Genomic DNA, 24,257 nt, shown 5'->3' on the forward strand with positions numbered 1-24,257 from the left:
GTTGTTATTCCTGCACCAACTCATCTTTGTTCAGGGGTCACTGGAAATGGCATTCTATAGCTGCAGCTTTATAAAAACCTGTATTATCACCGGAATGCTTCAGGATAAGAGCACTCAAAAGCTGCTAGAGAGGAGTTTCTGTTTGTTTGTTGTTTAGTGAAAAGCCTCTAAGTAGATTTTCTTCTGCAGGCACTGTAGATTGAAGAACAATGGTACTGGAGCATTTAGCCCAGCATTCTCCCTGCAACAGCAGTCAGGAAAAGGAGTGCAGGAAAAGCAGGCATGGCCCTTTCATTTCTGCCAGCCACCCAGTGCCATGAGCCCAGCTGCAAGCACTTGGCTTTTCAGCCCCTACACAAGTAATAGTTTCTGCTTATTCTTGAATGGTAGGGTGCAAATAAGGAAAGCTAAGAGCTTGAGCTGCAGCAGAAACTTTTTGCTTGCACTGCAGATAGGGGTAGCTTGTGCAAAGTTCTCTTGCCAGCAGTAGCTGGCATTCTGAAGCAACTTGAGACATCATTTTGCCTCTCATGTCTTCTGTGTGAGCTTGAGAATTGCTGGAGGAAATGGTTGCCCAGCTCCAGTTGACTTTCTGAGGAAGCTGCTGATGAGGTCAGCTATTATGGCATTTTCAAGACCAATAAACACTAGAAGCGCTGGGAAGAGAGCAGTCAGAGAGATGAGGGGAGGCTTACTGACTGCCAAACACACACTAAGGGTGGGAGCAAGAAGAGCTTGTTGAGTTGTTGGAAGGAATGTTGATGCTCTAGAGTCACTTTGCTTTCTGCAGTCTTAGAACTGATGTTTGAGATCTGAACTGTAGAAATACGGGGAAAATGGCACGAGAGGTATAAAGATGGTAATATGCAAAGGAGAAGCTATTGTTCCCCACCTGCCTGATGCACGGTTCATACCCAGTGCCTTAAAACCTCCATCACCACACAGAGCTGCTACCACTGGTGCTGGTATTCCACTTGCGTTTCATAGCCCCAGATGAGAGCTCCAGGTGTCTGACAGAGCTGTGGGAAGCAGAGGAGACAAGGAGTTCTACAGCTCTTAACTCCCCACAGGGCAGCAGCTCTAGAGCAATGCTCTCCCCAGGGCTTCCTGCCTGGATGTCTTTACTAAGAGACTGGGAATGCCAGTGTGCGCGGGCTGTCTGGCAACCCTGCTGTGCTGGGACCAAAAAGCCAGCGGGTGTAGAGCTGTGGTTTAGTCAGAAACTTCGTGGTTTGAACCGCTGCTAGACAGCAGCTGCTTGGGGAGATGGTGTTCCCAAAAAAGTGCATTGCTGCAGGATCTGTCCCCTGCAGCTCTGCAGGGAGCCTTTCTCCCAATGCGCGTTCAGCGTCTTGCTGCCTGGCAAGGTTTCCAGGCCTTGTACTGAGAGAACAGCCTTGAGTAGCTTATGCTGCTGTACAGAGACATGGGGAACACTGCAGGGGGGATAATATCTGCTTTAGGTTCTGGCATGGCAGCCCTCTCTCATTAGCAGGGAAAGGAGAAGGCTGCCACTACTTTATTGATGAGTCAGGAAAACAAACTATGTTTTCAGTGTTGAGTGCTTCTGTGGTTGTGAATTTGAAGTTTGGCAATGCCAGGCAGCTTGGGCTTTGGCAAAATTAAACACAAAAACCCCCACAAGTTACTGCTGTCCCCAGATGCGCCGAGACTATGATCTCTTGTAAATCCTTGCTGCAGCCCCCAGGACCCAGAATATTCAAGGTTAGTTCTTGGCCTAGTGTCTTCCACCTGGCAGGGAAAAAAGTCATTCTGGGGCAGCTGTGCATTTTAAAGCTGGCCCTTAATGTAATTCCAAAGTATGCTAATTGCCGGGCTTTTGTTTTCATTTGACAGTTTTGAAAAGCTTAGAAGAAAGGAGGAAAAATAAAAGAGTATTGTAAATAGCCCTAGGAAAAACTCAACCTGTTGCCCGTGTAATTTTCTTTATAAACAGGCTCTCATAGTGAGGGAAACTTTATCATACAGCAGACTTGCTCAATTCTGTATGCCCGATACCTACTCAATTTTCCATCATTTCTTAAGCGTGCTTGCTCACTGTTGAAGTTGTTACTAAGGTTACTACCAGTGTTATTAAATAAGGAAGAGGTGCTTGCCTATTCCAAAGCTTGTCTGTACTTCCCTGCTATCTGTATGTCTAATTAAACATAGTTTTTCTTTCTCTCCAGACTTTGCTTAGACTGTGCTTAAACCGTTGTGGTTATAATGCCGCTATTTATCTGCAATTTGAACTCAAGGCCTCTACCTCTACTCTTACTCTTGCCTCTTTTAAACTGCCCAGAAATGATTAGGTGTGTAGATAACTGAGAACTTGGAGCTACACATCCTTCTTTACCCTGGCCCTTCACATGCAATACCAGAATTGTAGCCCAAATTATGAAGATTTCAGGTTTTTTCTTAGACTTAAGTGAGACAAAACTGAAGCCTTTGGAAATGACAGTGGGGGAGGGACTCGACCCACACAGAAGGAGATCTTAATTAAACACAGATGTCAACAGCAGTAGCATGTAATTAGTGCCCTAATTGTGATCGGGCAAATAATGTTGGTGGCTTGGGGAGGATCCAGTGCAGGCATCTGACTGTGGATGCCCGGATGCCACTCTTTGAGCTAGTTACCAAGGCTGCCTTTAAGGTCAGTGAAAAAGAACTTCTAAAGCACAGTTTGTGCTATTCCTATCTCAGCCTGATAGAGGGGATATGAATCTTGTCCTTAAGAGTGGAATGAATCAACCTGTTCTTGCCTGCAACTTTCTTACCATTAGTTACCTGCAGGAGTTTGTGGGCACTTTCTGTCCTAGTCACCATTTGTTTGATTTGTGAATAAGAAAAGAAGCAAAAGTTCCTACTGATCTGAGAAGGGGTAAGGTATTTTATATTCCCATTGGGTGGGCACAGGATTTGGGAGACTGCAATTCAATTCATATATGACATCAGGTTTTCCAGAGCGAGATGCAGTGGTTTAATCTATGTTTACATCTGAACGACAAGACACTGTTTAAGCGCTAAGTGATGGTTTGTATTTCTTTTGACATATAAATATTTTGCTGCTTTAGATTGAGCCCACCTCTGTTCTCTGAGACCCAGATCCACGTAGTTCTGGTAGCAGCACAAAAGCACTTTACCTGCAGACTGAAAGATTGCAGGTGGCTCTTCACTGCTACAATGGGAGAGAAAGGTGAAAATTAAAAGTCTTTTAAGAAGGAAAATAGGATCAGCTGAAGCCCATTACCTGAGTGCACAGCTGGTTTATGGTGCACTTCTATGGCTTATCTAACAGCAAACTATAAAGTCTTCTGCTTCATAACTCTAAGGGATTTAGTGAGGTTTATACATCTTTAAGGGGTTTATGCATCTTCAGGAGTTTTTTGACTTTTCTTCCCATTTCTACAAGTTCAGACTCAGAACAGCTAGGAACTTGGGGAATTTCCCTGCAGACAGGCTGCTACTGCTGTACTTGGAGACACTGTCAGGTGAGCCCTGAGCAGAGCTGAGCATCTTTATGCAAAGAGGTACCTATATGGCTTAAGATGGTAAGATGTGGTTTCCCCTTAATAACAGGTAGCATTTTGTCCAGAAATGATAAGATACTCTGGTAATGAGGTACCCGCAAACACAACAGCTTTAGGAGAAGGGCAAAGAAGCAAATATGGGATGTGTTCACAAGATTAGTCATTGCTGAGGTGTTCAACATCGTGCGGCAAGTTATATCCATCCCTGGGCACTTCTCCTTCTGCCAGACTTTGTGTGCCAGAACACAGGCACCTTTTTTCTTGATGTCCTTAAGACATCAAAAGAAAACAGAGCTTTAGGCCAGATGACTGCTGGAAAAAACATCTTTTCCCATCTCACAGCCCATTCCCTGACACTGGACATGCATGTGAATGTGCATTTGCACTGTTGAGGAAGCTGAAGGGGAGCACTGGGAGAAACTGCATTGCCCACTGGAAGGACACAGCTGCTAGGAGCACAGGCTTGGCCAGGTTTCCCACATCTGCTGTCTAACCTAGGCGATCCAGATGCTTGCAGGGAGTGAAGAGATTAGCCATACTGCAAAAGAATGCATCCTTGGTGGGATCTGGCTTCAAGGAAACGTGAAGTCACTGCACATATGCAAATCAGCTTCACCACGTATGTATTTTCAGACTGGCACCGGGAGCAAGGGACAGGTTTACGCTCAGGTGGAGGTGGCTGCTGTACAGGCAATAATGAAAGTAAGAGCTGAGCAAGGGCCTCAGATGAAGCCATTGGTTGCATAAATCATTCTTTCTGTTTTAGGTTGCTTAGGGTGCTGAAGGCGAAGCACATGCTTAAATAGTTTGCTGAATCAGAACCTCAATTTGAAATCTCATTTCTTCCTCTTTACACTTCTTCAGCAGAGTTAAATGGTACATTTGCAGCTCACTCCACACAGTAGATCTGGCCTTGGGAGCCTGTGACTGTAATCACTGGGATCTGGGAGACCAGGCGAGTACTTTTCCATTAGTTGTTGTTATTTGCCTGTGTGGGACTCAAGGTCAGCTTGAAGTAAAGGCATTGAGGCAGTGAAGAAATAAAGTTTATATGGTTTGCTTGGCCATACTTAGGGCAAAACTACTATTCACTACTGCCTGGCTTTTAGCCTGTGGCAAATAGCTCTCAAACCATGCTTAGAGTAATCCAGGACACGTCAAGGGCATTTGGGACAATCCTTTGGCTCTGCTGTTGCAGATCTTCAAGGGTCCTGCAGCATTTTTAACAGTGCTGGCTATAACTCTATTGAAAGCAAAAGAGACCATAAATATTTGTTTCATGAGGTTTAGCATCCCTCTCTGAAAAGTATTGGTGCAGAAGAAATAGTCTTACTAACCGGACCCTTAGCACACAGTGAACTTAACAGGAGCTGAGGCCTTAAGCGCATTGCGTGACTGGGCTATGTAAGACCACACAGGTTTGTGAAGGAGTCTTACAAAACTGCTGCTGCGTGCAGTCTTTTAAATAGATATGCAAAGGCAAGGCAAACAAGCAGTACTAGTGCTGCTCTTCTTTCCTAGAGATGGATCAAGCTGATTGTACTGACGAGGGAACAGTTTGGAGGAAGGGGGGGAGGGGGGGGGAAATGCATCCATTTTGGATTGTTCCAATGCCTTTTCTATGCTACGATTTTCAGTTAAGTTTTGTTGGCTTTTTTGTTGGCTTTTTGTCTGTTATTCTAAGGTCACGATCAGAGCTCGTATCCTACCAGTGCCGTAATGGCAAAGGGAAGCAGAGGCTGGGTCAGCGAGTGGCTGCTTCTTTGCAGAGCACCACAACTTTCCTATCCCAAATGCCCCTTCAGTAGGCACGTGGGCTGGCACAGAACACTTCATAGCTTGCCGGGACTTCTGCCCATCCCGGGATGATTTGGAGCGAGGTTTCCCCAGGGGACTCTTTCTAGAATCAAATAGTATTTTAAAGAACTAGTAAATAGTGAATGAGTAGCTGTGGTACAAAACCAAATGCATGCAGCAATGTTGGTTAGGGTGCTTTGTTGCTTCTTAGCCTAAAATATGAGCTCCGTGCATTTATTTTGTACCCTGTTTTGCATTTCTTCAAGAGGTGTAGCTTTAATGCTCTGCAGTATCTGTTTTTTATCATTATTTTTCTCCTGCAAAGATACAAAACAGATTGGGTATGTTTTCAAAGGGTGAAGATTTATCAGCACAGCTCCCAGACAAGTCAATTAGAGCCTGCCTGGCTAAAACCTCATAACCCGCCTTGAGAACATAGCTCCTGCCGTCTGCAAGGGCAGTCACAGGGAGAGTGTGGCTCAGCTGTGCTGTGTGAGGCAGGAGTGGGCTCTGCCAGCTAAGGAACGTAGTGCTGAGGCTCTTAGCACCCTCGTTAAGACTTTTGCGCAAACAGAGGAGTGCTGGCACTCCATACGTGATGAGGTTACTGCTTCGCCTGTGCTTATCCGACTGGACTAAAGGAGGATTAAATTGGATGGGCTTGAGGAGGAGCGAGCCATGTAGATCATGCACTCTGGCTGCGTGGCAGTGATGACAGCATCTCATCCATGAAATAATTTGTGCTGTGAAGTCCAGTTAAACTTGCCAATGATTTTGTATTGAGGAAATTAATTGCATCCATTGCCTGCATTTTACTCAACAGCTTCCCCAGGGACCCTGCACTCCAAATCTCCTTGAAGCATGCCATTTAGTGACTCTGCATTCATAGTGAGGCTGGAGTTGTGGAGAGGGAGAGGCAGGAATTAGAAGGAGAAATATTTTCAAGGCAAACTGGAATTGATATGTAAGATATGTACACACAAGTCTGCAAGAAAGATCACAGTTTTTTTTCCCCAAGCATTTGTAAGCGTGCACAATACCTTTGCTGCTCAAATTTTTTTGTATATATTTCTCCACTACTTTTTGTATATATTGTCCACTCTTGCATACTTCATTAGTGAGGCATTCTCCATCCTGTTAATTCCTACAGCAACAAATGTTTCTTGCGGCAGTGGGATGGGTGGTTTGAAAGTGCAGTAAACACCGGGAAAGATGCTTATCTTCTCTGTTTTGCTGCAATTAATGTGTGTAGAGCCAGAAGTCCTCTTTTATCCTACAACTTGAGCAATGAAAACACAAAACTTTGGTTCGCAAGGATGCTGCAGTTGAGTCCTGGGGGAGGAATAGACCTTTCTCCCTCTCTCTCCCACCTCTATAGGAATGTCCCCTTCTCTCCCCTCACCCTTTCTGGCAGTGCTGAGGGAAGTATGTCCTGATGCCTGTTTCTCTAGCTGTGTTGGCCCACATTAGAATCCCACCATGCTGACCGCAGGTGGTCAGAGTCACAGCATTTGACTTTACCGGTGCTGCCACCTCTTTGCTCTCCTGCAGTGCCTTCTTTGCTTCTTCCCTAGGCTTCACTTGACCTCACAGCATGATCCTTCTGCTGGCTGGGCGGGCAACTTCTTTGAGGGCCTGCACACTACTGGCCCCGCATCCAGCTGCTGCTTAAAACGCTAACTCCTCCTGTCCAATGGACACAGATAAAAAGAGCATTTTCCTTACTGCTAGTTCTTTCAGGCTTGCCTGATGCCCTGAGCTTGTTTTACTCCTTGCTGTTAACACAAGTGGTTTGTTCTTCAGATAGCTGCTTGCTAAATCTGGGCCGATGGTAGTCTCCAGCAGACCTGAGCTGCTCGGATAACAGGCAGCAGTTTAACCTCATTCTTTCAGCAGAGGTTACTCAGTGAACCTGCAGAGGTTACTGGGGAGATTGGCAGAGCAAGACTTTTACCAGCTTCAAACAGATTTCACAATGGGAATTTCCTGTGTATTTGAAATGCTTCAGTGGCCTTCAGGGCAACAAAGCTGGTGAGAGGTCTGGAGCACAAGTCTTGCAAGGAGCAGCTGAGGGAACTGGCACTGTTCAGTCTGGAGAAGAGGAGGCTCAGGGGAGACCTTGTCACTCTGTACAGCTGCATGAAAGGTGGTTGTAGCAAGGTGGGGATCAGTCTCTTCTTGTGGGTAGGAGCAATAGGGTGAGAAGTAATGGCCTCAAGCTGTGCCAAGGAAGGTTCAGGTTAGACAGTAGGAAAAACAAGTTACCAGAAAGAGTGGTCAGGCACTAGAACAGGCTGCCCAAGGACATGGTAGAGTCACCGTCCCTGGAGGTGTTCAAGAAACACAGAGATGTGGCACCGGGTGACATGGTTAATGAGCATGGTGGGGATCAGCTGATGGTTGGACTAGGTGACTAGGTGAACTTAGAAATCTTTTTCTAACCTTAATGATTCTGTGAGTCGTTAAGAACTGGGCATGCAGGCCCAGCATGGAGGAGTGCAGCGTGTGCTTTAAGTGAGCAGTTACAATCCCTAATCAATTTGCTATGTCAGGCTTCATCCTGTAAGTGTGCAGGCATTGATGCGGTGTGTGCAGCAGCGTGAGGAAGTTCAGGTAGTGGGGATGGTTTAATGGATAAAGTATTTTCACCTGTTGGAAGCAGCCTCCTGTCCCTGGGCTTTGCCTGGCCACTTGTCTGATCTCAGTTCTGGTTTTTGAACACCTGTCTTGCTCTCTCCTCATCTCTGTGTGACACCTGTGCAGCCTGAGGCTGCTGTGGTGCTGAAGGACCTCATACACTGGTCACAAGATGCGGTCCATGTTGCCTTTTGGCACTGTTGACTTGTTAATGGCTATCTCTGAGGCAGTCCAGGAAGGACCCAGATGTTCAAGAGATGTGCAGTCCTTTCAGATGTTTGAGCTGAACTGGTGGCATGCAAATGGCGATACTATTCCCTGTTGATCTCAGATGAGGTTGTTATAGCTGTCGCACCTTTGCTTAGGTGATCTGTCAGGGCCAGTCATGTTGAGTAGTGCCACTTGACACAACCTCTGTGACACATGCTGAGCGTTTGGGCACGGTGCAAAAAAGCTGGGGAGTGAACTTGCTGCAGCGTGTCTGCAGGCTGTGAGCCCCTGTGTCTGCAGGCTGCCGTGTCATCTGGCCATCAGCTGGAAGCAGAGCTGTGTTAGGCATTGCAAGTGGTGCTCTGCTTCCACAGGCAGGAAGAGGAATTAGTCTCTGTGCCTTTTTCTTCTTTTCTTTTTTTTTTTTTTTTTTCTTTTAAATTTTTGAAAGAGCAATAAAAGAACTAAGCAGCCGCCGTCCTGGTCACTCCCCATACATAATTGAAATAGCTGCCCGCTGAAGTCAGCATAAGCAGGGGGGATGGGGCCGGGTAAGTGGCTCTGACTGTTGCTATAACAACAGCACCTTGGTCTAATTTCTTTTGAAAAATGAATTGCTGCTGGTGGGATGAAGCGAAGCAGCTTCTCCCGGTAGATGAAAGCCCTGCCGACAGCCTCGGTGCTCTGTTGTTTATGTGTCGGGTGTGCTGTGGCATGTCCGAGCAGCCCTGCTGGAAATTTCAGGGCAGGTTAGATCAGCTGGGCCAGGTCCTAGTGCGGCTGTGTGTTGGCATGCACAGCTCCTGTCCTCCTCTGCCCCCCAGTTGAGTCCTTTAAAAAGTCAGCCCACTAAAGTTTGACCTTTTCCTGCTCCGCGACAAGAGTTTCTCCAAAGGCATGTAAATAACAGCAAGTCCTGCTTCACCCTGCTTTCTGCTTTGAAATGCAATTCCATCGGCCAAATATTTTGTGTAAATAAAGGTAAAAGCCTATGAACCTGGCAGGGATTTTATTTTTGTTTTGTTTTATGCATCAACAGTTTTCTGCTCCAAGATATAAATCTCTACTCTGAGGCTAATGTCTTCGTGAAGCATATTGTAAATCACATGCAAAAGCTAGGCACTACTTCTAAGAAGGAAGCGGAAGACACTTTGCAGGAGAATATTTTACTTCAGACTTTGTTTTTACAGAGAGAAAGGGAGGTGCTGGAGTTTTCATTCCAAGTCACTCTGCAATCCTATTGCAGTAAGCTGCTGGCCTGTCTGTGGTCAATGTATGACACTGAAGTTTACATGGTGATTGAGAATGAGATCAGGATATGAAAACAACCACTTGCACTGAAATAAGTTGTTAAGAATATTTATGTGTCGTACCTAAAAAAAGATGCATTTATTTTTGTGGCCCCCAAGCCCTCCCAAACGCTGGAGCTAAGATGCTTCACCACCCATCAAGTTTATATGCAGCAAGTTCCTTCCCAATAAACCTATGTGTTACGTTTCTTTCCACCCCCAGTTGCTCAGTGAGCAAACGAACAAAATAAAGAGAATAGACTGTTCTATTGACTCTTAGCTCCCCACACCCAGAAATGTCTGAAGGAGAATAATCTGGAGCTGGAAACTGGTTTTTGGGTTGTTTTTTTTTTGTTTGCAGCAAGGCAAGATCTTTGTACAGTTGATATTTGATGGAAAATAGTTTCCATCTTAAATCTGCTTTTTGTTGTAATACATAATAAACAATGATATTAATATTTATATACTGGCCCTGCTTTTACTTTCACTGAAGTCCTTGTATATTTGTACAGGGGGACATCCAAGTTTTACAGCAGGACTACATCTTTAGGAGCTGGTATTTTTAGGGTTGGTTATTTGCCTGTGGATAGTTTTGATTCTCTTGGTAAACATTCATGTACAAATAAGGTGATGGATTCAGGATAAATTACTAAAAGATGTAAAATGTGGAATGGTTTCACTCTTACCCCCGTTCCATAAGGGATGCCTGCAAAGTGCTGTGAAACGTATGGAGTCAGTTTTGTTTTATTTCTCAGGAGATAATCTCTCTTACTAATCCCTGACTCGACATTAAGACACATTAAGGTCTGTCTTTCTTACATGGCCTTCTCTTCATCACTAGGAGCCTGCCAGAGGCCCTTCACTGTGGCTGTTCCCACTGTAGCTCAGTATTTTGCTAACATGGTCTCAGGGCAAAGGGAAAACGGGCTCACTGGAAGACTCTAGCCACAGTGACATCGCATAAATACAGTGATGGTCATGGTCAGCTTAATGCAGGATTTTAGGGCAAGGAGGCAGCGGGTGAGAGCCATGTAGTGTGCAGCTGTGCCCTGTGCCGTGCTCCCAGCGGCCTGCACAGGACTGGGGGAAAGGCAGGGGGCTGCCATATCCGAGCTGCTCCCTCTGAGTGGGGATGAGAGATGAGTTTGCTTGCCTGTTCTGCACTCAGGATGAAAGGGGAGCCTGCCTTCTGGGATGGGAGAACTAAATGGGGTCTGCGGGTCTGCTTTGCAGGAAGAAACAAGGTTGAGGACCTCAAGTTTAGGGCAGAGATGGGAGCTGAGTGGCTGAGATTTTCATACCAGTAAAAGTACTTTAAAAATTTGATAAAATCTTTTTTTTTTTTTTTTTTTTTTTTTGTGGTGTTCTATTGTTATAGTATCAAGGATGCAAGTGTGTTCTGAAGGAGTTCTCTCGAGCTGTGATCTCTTTGCTTCCTCCCCTCCCTGCTATTGTTTTTGTGGGAGCTAAAGAAGGCTGCTTTTTTTAGCCTGGTACATTGAGCAGAGAACTTAATGTCTGATTGTGGTAGGAGGGGATTGTACTCTGTAACACTGCTTTACTATTATTTTTAACATAAAATAAAACATATAAGTTATTCTTTATCATATTCTCACAGCTAATTTGGTCGCTTTCCTGGATTTCTCCTGTTATCATTTCTGTTAGTTATTTGTCTTATGTTAGCCCCTGCCACATACAGTATTGCCTTTTCTTTTATGTGTGTGATTTGATTGGGTTAGCATTGTGCAAAATACGTGCTGTTTTTTGGAGTGGCTATGCTTTTTCATCATTTAAAACTGATTCTCAGTGTGTTTTGCAGCCAAAGAACAGAGTGCTGTTCAAATGAAGCCACGTTAATTAATTTTTTCGGATTTTTTCTTTTTTGTGTGTGTGTCAGCAGCACATTTCAATACACGTAGTCAATCAGTTGTATTGCCGATATTTTGTCACTGTGTTAGGCACCAACAAGTCGGAATACTCAGTTTGTTCTGTAAAATTCAGGTAGTTTGGAGAGTAGAGGCAAGTTTTACAGAACTGTTTCTGGAACTGTGGACCTGTGCTCTCCGACTAAAGGAGTGGGCGTTTTGGTTTGTGCAGTTGTTTTGAATAGTTGGTTGGTTTGTTTTAGACTGTCTTCTCAAATTGGTCAAGGCATAGGAATGCCTTGAGGCATTAGGAAGGAAGCTTCCTAATCGTCTTTTAAAACCTACTGCCACTAGTCAGCTTGGTAACAAGTTTGTGTCACAAGGCTCATCAGCACTTTGTCTCTGCAACTGGTCAACGTTGTTTTTTTTTTCTCTTGTTTTCCTTTAAGCTTCAAGAGACTGTAAAAAGGAAGTTGGAAGGCGCACGATCACCTCTCAATGGAGAGCAGCAGAATGGAGTTTGTGATGGCAGCTTTTCTCCAACCAGCAAGCGGATACGGAAAGATGTACCAGGCATCGAGGCAATCAACAGCTTGCCCAATAACTTGCCTTTGCCTGCTGTTTCTCCTCTTCACCAGCTTGACATGAAAGCATCCCTGCCTCTGCAGAACAGTGGAACTCATGGTAGTGGGCTAGAAGACTTGGGTAAAAATGGTGGGCTTTCAGAGATAAAGCTCCCTGTTAATGGTTGCAATGAATTAGATGATGGTTTTAATGTCCTGCAGAACAAGGAACTAAAGCAAGAGCCCTTGGATGATCCTACCTGCATAGACACTTCAGAGACATCCCTCTCAAATCAGAACAAACTCTTCTCAGACATTAATCTGAATGATCAAGAGTGGCAGGAGCTAATAGATGAACTAGCAAACACTGTTCCAGAAGATGACATACAAGATTTGTTCAATGAAGACTTTGAAGAGAAGAAGGAACCAGACCTTACGAGGCCTGCCACGGAGACTCAAGAGAGTGCAAGCGTCAAAAGTGATCCATCTCATTCCCCATTTGCTCATGTTCCTTTAGGATCTCCCCAGGTGAGGCCTTCTTCCTCTGGTCCTCCATTCTCAAATGTTTCCACAGCCTCTAGCGTAACTTCTGTATCCAGTGCTCCACCAGCTCCAATCCCTGCAGGCTCACCAGCAAACTGTGTTGTTCAGTCACCTCAGACTCCCAACCAGGCCCATACTCCAGGCCAACCTCAGACACGATCTGGAAATGGCTATCTCATGAACCCAGCAGCAGCCACTGTGGCAGGATCAGGGCCTGGACCGGTCAATATACCAAGTGCTGACTTGTCTCCAGCTGAACAGCTCAAGCAAATGGCCGCACAGCAGCAGCAAAGAGCTAAGCTCATGCAGCAGAAGCAGCAGCAGCATCCAAATCAAGCCTCAAGCTGGTCGCCTGTGGGCCCTCCATCTAGTCCGTATGGAGGGCCTTTCAGTGCAGAGAAACCAAATAGTCCAATGATGTATTCCCAAGCCTTTAACAACCAAAACCCAATAGTGCCTCCTATGGCAAACAATCCACAGAAGACCACAATGAATAACTACCTCCCTCAGAATCACATGAATATGATCAATCAGCAGCCAAATAACCTGGGCACAAACTCTTTAAGCAAACAGCCTAATATGCTTTCTTATGGCAACACCAAACCTCTGACCCACTTCAATGCTGAGCTGAGCCAGAGGATGACCCCACCAATGGCAAACCCCAGCAAGAACCCTATGATGCCATACATACAGCAGCAGCAGTCCCAGCAGCCGCAGATGCAAGCTCAGATGGCACACCTGAGTGAGGAACAGAAACGCATGCTCATCATGAAGCAGAAAGGCATGCTGAACCAGCCCATGGCATATGCAACGCTTCCTTCCCTTGGTCAGGTAAGTGCAATTATGCAGTATGCGGACAGCCAGAGTGAGGTTTAAAAACTCTTTGCATGGTCTCCTCCTACTCTTCTTTTTTTCTGGAAAATATGGAATGTCATTGCAGATGCCTTTTGGATTTTTCATGTGATACTGGAGCTTGATTGTTTTAAGAAATAACTGAAATTACGTTGTATTATGTTTAAGGTATGTTGTTAAATGACTTTTTCTGAACCAGAGCTTTCCCTGTTCTGCTGATGAGTGCATAGGGCCGCTCTATAAAGCTTTGGTTCTGAAGTTACTGCTCCCTGGAGAGTTTGTTTCATTTTCTCATAATATAAAAGTTGGTGCTTTTAGATCCCAAACCTCTGTATGGCTTAATTTCCACAGTGTAGTTAGCATTATAACTGAAAGATGAAGTGGTTGGCTCACGCTCTTGGGGTGAACACATTTGACATTTTGGCTCAGGGAGTGAAGGAAAGGCATTTTGAGTGCCGAATATCTTTGGTCTCCATTGGAAAAAGTAAATGTAACTGAATGGTTTTAGTGGTGCTTGAACCATGGCTGAAATGAGACGGTTTATTCCAGGACTTTCAAGAAGTCTTTCACAGTCTTAAATATTATAATGTTGGGAATCTGTAGAGTCTTCTGACTCACTTTCAGCAAAAGGCTAAAGCTGTGTTGGCTTGAATGACTTGGCATCGGTCTTTCTTGTATTCCATACTAACCTCCGGTGTGGCAGATGCCAGGCTTGGGGAATACTTTGGAATGAATTAAAACTGTTTTGAGTAATGGCTGTAGTAATGACAAACAACCCTGTCACCACCTAGCTCAGATGAGTATTCTTACTTGAGTAGGCTCTGGAAACATCTGCGCAGTGGTGTAATGGAGAGGTTTGAGAATAAATCTTCAGAATGCTGTTATAAGGGATTTAAAAATAATTAAAGACAGTAATGAGTTCACAAATTAGGTGATGCTTTCATGGAAGCTGTGCCACTAAAACACATCAGGATTTCTGATATCGTAGTACACAGAGTTGTTGGTTGGTAGTTTTGTGTATCAGTGTTTTACCACATAAGCTGTTTCCACACCACCTGCAAGGAGTGCTTTCCTCTGCCCATGGATAACAAATGCTGTAACGCATTATTAGGAATTAGGAATACCAAAAAAATTGTCATTTCTGCAGCCTATGGAGTTTGGAGATCTACCAATATGAAGAGTAGGGGGTTTGCCAGGTCAGAGTCCATTACATATTTTTCAGAATGAATTGCAAAACAAAAAGAAATGTTCATCTGCCTCCTGTTTATGATTCAGCATGTATGTTGACAGCTCAAAGGTTTGTATTTGTGTTTTAATTCTGCTTGCCTACTGCATTAGAAATTGCCAGTCTAAAGCTGCTTTCTTTTGTGAAGACTTATCTAGAGAAACGCTGTGATAATGACCTAGAACTCAGATTGTAATCAGATAAAGATTTGTCAGTGTGTAATTGAGAGGTGCGTAATGTTTGGTCAGGCTGTCAGATGTTTAAAGTTTTTGGTTACATCTGTTGATGTCAAACACCTGCCGAAGAACTGGGAGGAAAGACTGCCTATGTGAAAGAGTTAATGTCATCTCCTGCATTTCATAAGTTGAGAAGTTCATGTTATTATCTCTCAGCAGCTGTCCTGTATGAACAGGAAGTCAAGATTTCATATATCTAATCTTGCTCGGTTCCTTTTATAATATAAGGAAAACTAGATATTTGCTTAAACCTAGACGTTCTTCCAAAACCAAGATCAGATATTAAGTCATTTCTGTATCTTACAAAGAAAAAATTTAAGGCAAAGCTGTATTTTATTATATAAAACTCACTTGCCTACCCAGAAGGGATTTTGTTTAGTGAGGAAGGTTAAAAGAATAGATTTCTATACGTAATGTATTTTTTCATTCCTTCTCATCCTGCTTCCCTAAAAAGCACTTTTCTGTAGAAGATTGGAAAGCTTTATTATTGTGAAATGTGCTTGGTAGAAATGGATTGGTTTTGCGAAGGTGGTAAAATGATCTGTTGATGTTGTTGAGTCGAATCCAGGCTGATGCAGATTATCTGATTCTACTACTTACTGCGGGATGTGGACAGTCAGAGTTGCCAGATCATCCGTGGAAAATAAGGAGATTGCACTCTTCAGTTTGCGATACATTTCTGAGTGTAAGGGGAATGTACCCTTCAATGAGCTTATAGTTTCTACCTTCACTGCAGTTTTGGTCTTTGGCACAAATTGGAAAAGTGTGTGTGTGTTTGTTTTAAATAATCATGAGGATTGAGCAAATGGAATTTGAAGGGAAAGAGAGTCCTAGCTATTGTATCAAGTAGCTAGCAGTGACTATACATTCCTCTCAGGTGACTGCTGTTTGGGGATCATTAAGACCCAGAACGTGATTTAGGGACAAGCGGACAGGTACAAAAGACCATATTTGGTCTTATTTTCTGCATATTGCTGTGTTATCCAAGTGTAGCTAGTTGTGTGCATGTGCATCACATACATTCATTCGACTTGTGTCCATTTTGGCCACTCAGCTGTTAATGAGCAGAATGCACTCATGACTTCAGTCACTTGGCATACTTCAGAGAAGACGCCTTTTGTTCTGCTGAGGCCTTTTGGACATGACATGGAGGCCAGTAGGCCACAGCTGCCCTACAAACATGTTGGTGAGTGTCTGGTGCTCAGGGCTGGTGTCTTGGGCTTGCTGTGTCAAATGTTCTTGTGAAGAAAGGAGAGCACTTAGCTCGATGTCAGTGACAGCAGCAAAACCAGTGTCTAGCAAAAGGCTTTTTGCAGTGTCAGCATTGAAACAATTCCTGTCGGACACAGTGGTCTTTTGCTTCACTGCGCAGACCAGGACTGGCGCTGTGCCTGTAAGCCCCTCCACACTGCTGTGAAAGAAGCACACACCCTGCAACGTGATAGCCTTCATCTTGTCCTAGGGCTTGTTCTTTTCAAAGAAGCAATGGGTGGGGTGTTTTCTGTTTTGCCACAAAACAGACTGGTTTTGAAGTAGGGTTTTTTTTTTCCAGCATGAGACAGAAGGTAGTACAAGCCACTCCTGCAGGACTGAGTATAAAATCCATTATCTGATCCCCAGCCATCTACACTCAGCAAGGCTCTATAGTGCTACCAGTGTCCCTTCATGCCCAATTTCTCTCCACTTGGTCAGGTTTTTAGTTGGAATTCCCTGCTCTTAGCCTTGCTCCAGATACCCTGATCTGCCCTAAAAGTGCTTATTAGTGTGTGAGGATGTGGCATTTAATGCCTCTTAGCCTCATGGATACTGCTGTTGTTCTCCCTTTGCTGTGGCTATAGGCTAAAGCATCAAACACAATTTTTCCCTGGGGCTGGCAACTTGTAAGGTATTTGAGGGGTAGAGGTCTTCTGCTGTTCTGGTTCCTGTGCAATAATAAAAGAAATTGGTTTGGCACCGAGATGCAGCGGGCCCTTTAGGAGTTCTTATGTGATTTAAAGAATAAAAGCAACCATAAAACAACTTTTTCTCTAAAAATGTAGAGCTTTAACCCAAAATATTCCATTTAGTTTTTGAAGATGTATGTAAGGTTTAATGGGAGGCATTTTTTCCTTTTTTTTTTTTTTTTTCTTTATTTTCAAACCGAAAATAATTTCAAATGGGTTTTCTTTGGAAAATTTCAGAGTCATTAATTGTGCCTGTTCTTGGTTCCAGCTGTTCAATATGTGTGCATAGTGGTAAGAAAAAAGCAGCCAAATGGAATAGACGTTGAATGGCTGAGAGAGAATTTGATGTTTTGGAGCCAAGTGAGGGAGGGAGAGTAATGAGAGGTCGAAACAAAACAGAATTCTCTGTGGGTGTAAGAAAAATAAAACTAGAGTGCAGCTCTTTGCCTGCATGAGGCTGTGAGGATGCTGCAATTATAGTTCCTATTGAAACCACTGGTTACATTGTTTGAAATTAGAGGGGTGTGAATGAAGAGAATTGACACCATACTGGAAGAACTACCTTCAAGTTCTCTTTCTGCCTTTTGTGTTAGACTCAAGTTGAAGATGCATCATCCGCTCAGTCTGTTTTTGTATACAAAGGATAAAGGGAGATGTGTGTCCAGAGAACATTTCCGAAATGTAATTGTCCTTTCCAAGTGAAAAGGTGGGTTTCTCCTTGGGATAGTGCAAACTCTTACACTTTCCGAAGGTTATCTTTATGACAGTGAGAAAAAGAAATTGTTGAGGTTCTTTCAGGATAAGCTGAAAGTAAAGAAGTCTAAAGATATATATTCACAACATGAAAGTGTAGCAGAAATGTAACTGTCTTATTAGATTTTAGGGGAAATAGGATAGAATGGAAATAATGACTGACACTTCAAGGACTGCTTGGTGAACTTTCTATAGAGAGACATAGTGAATGGCTCTGTGTGCTGTGTTTGACTTGTAACTGTTGTTTTCCACAAAAGGTTTGCATTGGAGTTCAAATGCACTGACTGCCTTTTATGAATGCAAAAATTTGTTCCCTAGAAGTCAATCTCCCATCAACGTTTAAGAACAGAAGGGTAATGGAAATTAACTTGGATGGAATTTCACTAGATGATTTGTAAGCAGGGCCTTCCAGTGCTTACCTTTCTAGTATCATTTGCCCATTTTCTGGGGAAGAGGTCATAATACCTCCATAATACTTTTGTAATGTCCTTATACCTAATGTTTTTCTCTAGTCTAAGCCTTGCAAAATCAAACGATAAAAGCACTGTTCTCTTGTCCCTACTGAACCAATAATTCTACCATGAGAAAATCATAGCTGTGTTTGGTGAAACCTACTTTCCCGATGGGTATTCCTGTTTTATCCTCTGAGTCATTGCTGACAGAGAACTGAAATCCATCCTTTTGCTGGGGACGTGTCAGAATAACTAGTCTTTTCCTTGTCTTAAATATCACAGTTGCAATGGCAAGCCTTCAATTCTTGGAAATTTCACCACTTTTCCAAGACTTGTTAAAACACTTTGTTGTGCGATTTGCTTCTGGTCTAGTTTCTGTAAGCTTCAGAGACTCAGAGTTATTCTTGTCCATAAAGCAATTGTCCTACGTTACCTTTAGAAGCTGAAAATGTGTATTACTGATGGCACAAGGAATATGTTTAGTGTCTTCTATTTTGAAGTATCCACAATAGCATGCTACCTTTTTCTGCGTGATCTAGATTGTGGCACAAAGAGCAGTTTGTGCTGTTATCTACATATGCCCATTAGTCTGACAATACAATGTATGTCAACCAGTGCTTCGCAAGTCTGATTAGTTACAGCAGTAATCTCAAAACATGGTGATTTGAAAATATCTGTAGCTTGTAGCAGCATTATTTTTACATAAGGAGCTACACCTTCCTGCTTTTTTTTCCCCCTGTTTTTCCCTTACTAGGCAGGTTGTCATCATCAGTTTTCATTTTCCAGCCTTATAACCCACTCCACCTGCTTTCAGCAATACCAGCCGTGATCCATTTCTTACTGTTCAAGACCTCTCACTCTTCTTCTTTATTATGTATACTCTTACTGTCAATACACAATGATGTAACATTGTGTTCTTTCCACACGTTTTTACAGTTGGATCTGTCATAAGCTGACAACGCAGCACCACTGAACATTCTGGGATATTTATACCACACTCTTCCATGGGCCAGTTTGCTGTCCTCTAAGCATAGGCATACCTAACTTAGCATGAAAGGGCAAATGCTTTCAGTACTGGCCAGTGACAGGAATTCAGCAGCAGTGTTCTGCTGTCCCCTGGAAAGTCAAAAGCCCTCCTCCGTTATGATTCTTGTTTTCCGATTCTTCTTTACCTATACAGAAGAATGCTTTTTAAAGTAAAGTTCTGATTCTCCCATCTACTCTTGACTCTAAAAAATGGAACTTAATGGAAAACATTTCAAACTACAAATATTGCAATAGCACTGCAAGATTACATGAGGCTGGTGTTTTTCCTTACTCTTGTTTCACTGTCATCTGTTCTTATGCTACCCAAGTGGACAACTAAGGCTATCGTGTCTACTCTTGTCTACTACTTCTCATTCTCCTCCATGATCTGCAAGCCTAAACCTCTTTCTCAGAAAAGTCTCTGTAGTTGTGTTTACACTGAAATTGTCTTTTTATTTATTTTTTCCAGTTATTTTTAATGATCCATTTATAAATAAACAAGTGATTAGTCACCATTAGGAATATCGCAGTGTGCTTTAGATAACTGATGGCTTGCTACACTGGCTGTAAGGAATTGCTCAGGCTGCCTTCAGGCTACAGCTCCTCCCTGACCAGTGGGGAACTTTCTTGTTTATCAGACATTTGAAACTGATATTTGACTATGACAGGTGAGAAACAAGCTGCTAGTGAACTCTTTTGCTAGGAAAGCTTGTTCCCAGGTAGTCTGGAACTTGTTCTCCACTGTAAGTGAGCTCTTCATGTCTTTCCCAACCTTTGTAAAGAAAACTGGGAACTGGATTTAAAATTAACTCTGGCTTTCTATTCATATACATCTTTTCCCATCTCACAGTAGGGATCTGTATGAGCTGAGCTTATATTCCAAACAAAGTTGTGATTTTATTTTATCAGTATTTGAAGGAAAGATTCACATTGCAGGTGGAGGTTCTTTGGACCAGAATTACCTCCTTTCTAACCAGTACCCCTCCTGAGCTCCCTTTGCTGCAGGAAGGCCATGGCTGTGCTGTGTTCCCACGTGCATGTTGCATTCCCCCAGAGGCTGTTTTACTGGAAAGGGAATTCCTGCACCAGCTCCTGTCTTGTTTACAGGCTGGCCGGGAGCAGGCTGCTGCCTTCCGAGGCTATGTAATGGCACAGCTGAGGCCAGGCTGGGAGAAGGGAGGAGAGTAGGGAAAGCTGCTGCCTTCCCTTCTGCCGAGCCCATCTGAAAACCAAGAGTGCAGAGGAATAACCAGTTGCTGTGGAAGGTAGGGGAGTCCCACTGCTGCTAATGGCACTCGCTGTACTCTGGGTGAGCTGACAACACTGAGTGCTGCAAGGGAAGGAAATCTGAGGATTTCTGCCATGGCAGTGCTCTGCCTGGGCCTTTGTGTGGGGTGTGGAAGTTGTGTCAGAAGCGACGTCGCCCATCTCAGAGATCTTGCAGCTAATTCAAGTTTACATGCACTGACATCTTCATTTCAGGTAACACAGAGAAGCATTCAAAAACCTAGAAATGCCACGGTAGAAGTTGTCCACAGCTATCTGTGCTGCTCTGGAAGCTGCCAGATGTGGCAGAAGAGGAAAAAGGATGCAAGAAGAGGAGCTGAAACATAGAGATATCTTATGGGAGACTGAGCACTGCCAGAAAGAGAACATTCTCTGCTGTATCATAATCTCCAAGCTCTGTAAATGTTCCTAGTGATGCTGAAACAGACTGTTTCCTTATCCAAATGCAGGAATGCAGGCCAACTCTTTTGCTTGAGGAGCACATCAGTAAATACTGATTAATGTTGCCACTTCGGTCCAAATAATACTTTTCAGAAGAAAAATAATTGTCCAGTCTTTGGTGGCTCCTTGTCACTCATCCTTGTTTGCCACAGTTCATGGCTTTTAGCCTGTTAGTGGTCTGCAATTGTGTAATACCTCTTGAAAGACAGTCCCAGTAAGCAGTTAAGAGTGCATTCAGGAGGTTCTGCCAAATCCTAGCTGATGCATCTAATTTGCTAAAGAATGTGGCTTCTGCGCTCTCAGCAAAGATTTCATTCCTCATGAGCAGTGGGAAACCTGCCCTTTCTGTGTCATTGTTCACCAGCTTAGCATTAAGTCCGAGACAGCCTACTTTGTCAATGTGGAGAGAAACCAGTCTGTTGGTTCCTCATCTCTTTGTTCTCATGCAGAACTGGCATACATGTATTGAGTTCTCCTGTTCTTATTTAGCCTCTTTTCCTGCATGCTAGAAGCACTTTGCGTATATTAGCTTGCAAGAATGTCTTACATCTTGTGAAGAAACCACAGAGTCAGTGTCAATGCATCTTGCAAACAGGTGGCTTACTTGTTTGCACCCAGCAGGAACTTGTTAGCAGCTCTTGCTCCACGGTCCGAGGGAGCTCTCTAGGCAAGGCCAAGTCCATCAGCTCTATTACAAAGTCATGCTTTTATGTTTTAGCTGTCTCTTTTTCACTTCTGCTTCTCATGTAGCCAGTATAAAATATTCCTCCCTCCACAAGTCTAGTTCTTGTGCTAGCATCCTTCCATAAAAGCTGAAATCTCAGTATTTGAAGAATACAGGTGTACCTGTGAGCTGTCTTCTGTTTCCTTCTGCTTTGTGGAGAAACTGAGGAAAAGACAATATGTTCAATTACAGCAATAAAAAGCTTTTTAAAGGGTCAGCCTAGAAAGAGTTTAAGCTCTGCCCAGCAAAGATGCTTCCTCCTCATCTGATGTGATGTTCCTTTCAGGCTTGAGAGAGAGGTAACATCCTCAAAAGAATCTGCATTATAGATTACTTTTGGTACATAGTGTTGCCTGGAAAAAGGAGAATTCCCGAGACTGTCCAAGATGTGTGTTGTAGGGAATTGATTTCCAGTGTCTACTCTTTTCCCTCTGTTTCTCCTCATCAGCTTTTCCTTCTCTACCTCCCTTTCTTATCTGTTAAATAGCACAGAACTATTTTTCGGTCTTGTCACTCTGCAGGAGATCACTGCAGACACCGGGGCTTTGTGTGGTCTGTGAATCTCAGGCTGATGGAAACAGGATGAAATATTTGTTGTCGTATGAAATGCATTTTTAACCAGTCTTGAGACAGTTGAAGGGCTGGGATATCTTAGTTGCAATTTCACTGATGTGGTGGCACCATCCATGTGATAAATTCAGCTGCTCCACCTTCAGTCTGCCCACTAATCCATCTCAGCCTGGACTCTGACACTTGAAACTATAGAGCAGCTTCACTGGATCAAGCTTATCATAGAAGACTAAAGCAAAAAATGTGTATATAGGACTTTTCTATTGTAGAATTGCCAGTGACATGTAGTTTCCCACTAGGTGATGTTTTATTTCCAACAGTAGAAGGCAGTACATTCGTCTTAAGCTCTGGTATTCTTATAGATATAAAAGTAGTTTTCAGGTGATTTTTGTTGTGACTTTAAGCCTTGTTAATGATACCTTCCCTTGCACTTCATATGGTGTGAAACTGTTCTCATCATTTGAAGATAGCTTGACTGTTTCCACCAAGAGGCACAGAAATTCAAAATACTTAAAGCTTTTCAAGTCATTTCTGAAATACTACATACATCACAGATGCACACTGTGTGCACGTGGATGTACGGTAAAATGTAAAGTCTGTGGTTACTGTGAGGCAGTATTTCCCTCCTTCATGTCCCCAGTTAGGGGTCACCAGTCCATCACCAAGAAGGATGTGTGGGTTTTTGGGAGGGCTGGTGGCTTCCCAAATTGCTTGCATTATGCAGTATGCAATACTGTGCAAGTATGGTGGGCAGATGTGCAGGACACTACCTGTCAGCTCCCATGCCAGCTCCCATGCCTCTTGAAGCTTTAAGCTTTGCAGTTGCCCAGTTCCTGCACCTGGTTTGCAGACAGTGTAACACTCGTGTTTCTTCCCAGCGCTCCCATATGAGCAAAAACCACTGCCAAAACCATCGTCCTCTGCTCTGGTTGCACACGGTGTGGTCTGTCCTCCAAGGGCTCTGCTGAAGGGGTGCAGCTGTCACCTACAGATGCGCTCGCAGCTTGGGGCGGGCTGTGTTGGCTGGGCATGACTGGCGCACAAGCTGTACTACCAGCATGTGATTTTAGGGGTGGAAAAGGAACAGGTCAGAGACAACATAACGGTAGCTGGAGGGTCGAGGAGGGTTGAGAACTGCCAGCTTACATACCTGCTCTACTCACCAGCTGCCCCACAGAGGAATTATGACACAGGGCACTTGCATTTTGGCTCTATGTGATGTCAGAGCCAAGTGGGAATGTTGGGAGACCTCAAGACCTCATATCTGCTGTATCAGGTAATGGGGTGGCCAGCACGAGCTCCAGTATTACTGAGTTCACCCAAGGCAGGTTAGGGCTCTGCTTTCCTCTCCCTTCTGCTCAAGCCTCTACTCTGGTGCAGCGTACTGTGTCAAAGAAATCCAAAGCACTAATGCAGACAAATAAGCTGTTTTGTTCATGCTCCCAAACAACCTGGGAAAAAGCATGGCTATTTGGAATATCATCATGGCCAAGCCTGAAGTCCACACGCTGCAGGGGGTGCTGAGCAGTGGGATACTGTGTTGCTTCTAAGGTGGTGTTTTATCACCTCACAGATTTTTTGAAGCAAAAAATGCAGGTTATGGTGATTGATTTTCAATTAGTGGCGAATCACGTGGGATCTCCCCTTTGTTTTCCTGTCCTGTTCCACCACTTTTATTTTCCTGTTAGTAGTCTGTGTCTTCTGAGCCTAGCGAGCGCCCTCTCACCTACACAGCCCTGGTCAATGAGAGTGCTTATGAGAGCATTGCACGGTCTGCCCCCTGTGTGTTAATGAAATTGGAGAAATGTTTTTTTCCTAGTTCTTGAGGATTAGATTCTTCTTTTTCAAAGGCTTTTTTTTTGGCCTCACAAAATTAGATCATTGCCATGTAAAAAACACCCCACTGTGATCGTAGCTTAATTGAACAATGCCTGAGCTTTCTTGAATGTTGTTCCCATCTCTTCAAGATTAAGTAAGATCCAGTGGGCTGGGCCTTTGATCTGCATAATAAAGGACAACGAGGCAGTTTGCGACTCCTTTCTTTCCATCTTTATTCTTTGCAGTTTGGGACCAGAAGGCTTGAAATATTTTCTGCTTGCTAAGAGGAAACTTTCTGTAATATATGTGGAGATGCCATTATGCTAATTAGCGTTGTTAGGAAAAATCAATGCATGTATGTCATCCAACAGCAAGCGATGATCTTCTCACAATCAGCAATTTATCACGCGTTGCCGATGCAGTAGGGCTAGGACTATTTTATTCAGATAAATTTCTCATTCATTTAGTCAGTAAATCATGGTGCACTTCATGATAG

At 43.7% G+C, this 24,257-nt stretch overlaps 1 protein-coding gene across 2 annotated transcripts in view; it reads left to right on the plus strand.

The window, feature by feature from the left end:
• Positions 1-24,257, plus strand: part of MAML3 (mastermind like transcriptional coactivator 3) — a 198,171-nt gene that overhangs the window by 112,268 nt on the left and 61,646 nt on the right. For both annotated transcript variants that reach the window (XM_072335869.1, XM_072335870.1), the window contains exon 2: positions 11,778-13,265. In XM_072335869.1, the coding sequence (XP_072191970.1) occupies positions 11,778-13,265 (1,488 nt within the window). The remainder of the gene's footprint in view (positions 1-11,777; positions 13,266-24,257) is intronic.

The sequence above is a fragment of the Excalfactoria chinensis genome, chromosome 4 (assembly GCF_039878825.1).
Source record: "Excalfactoria chinensis isolate bCotChi1 chromosome 4, bCotChi1.hap2, whole genome shotgun sequence".
Lineage (NCBI taxonomy): Eukaryota > Metazoa > Chordata > Aves > Galliformes > Phasianidae > Excalfactoria > Excalfactoria chinensis.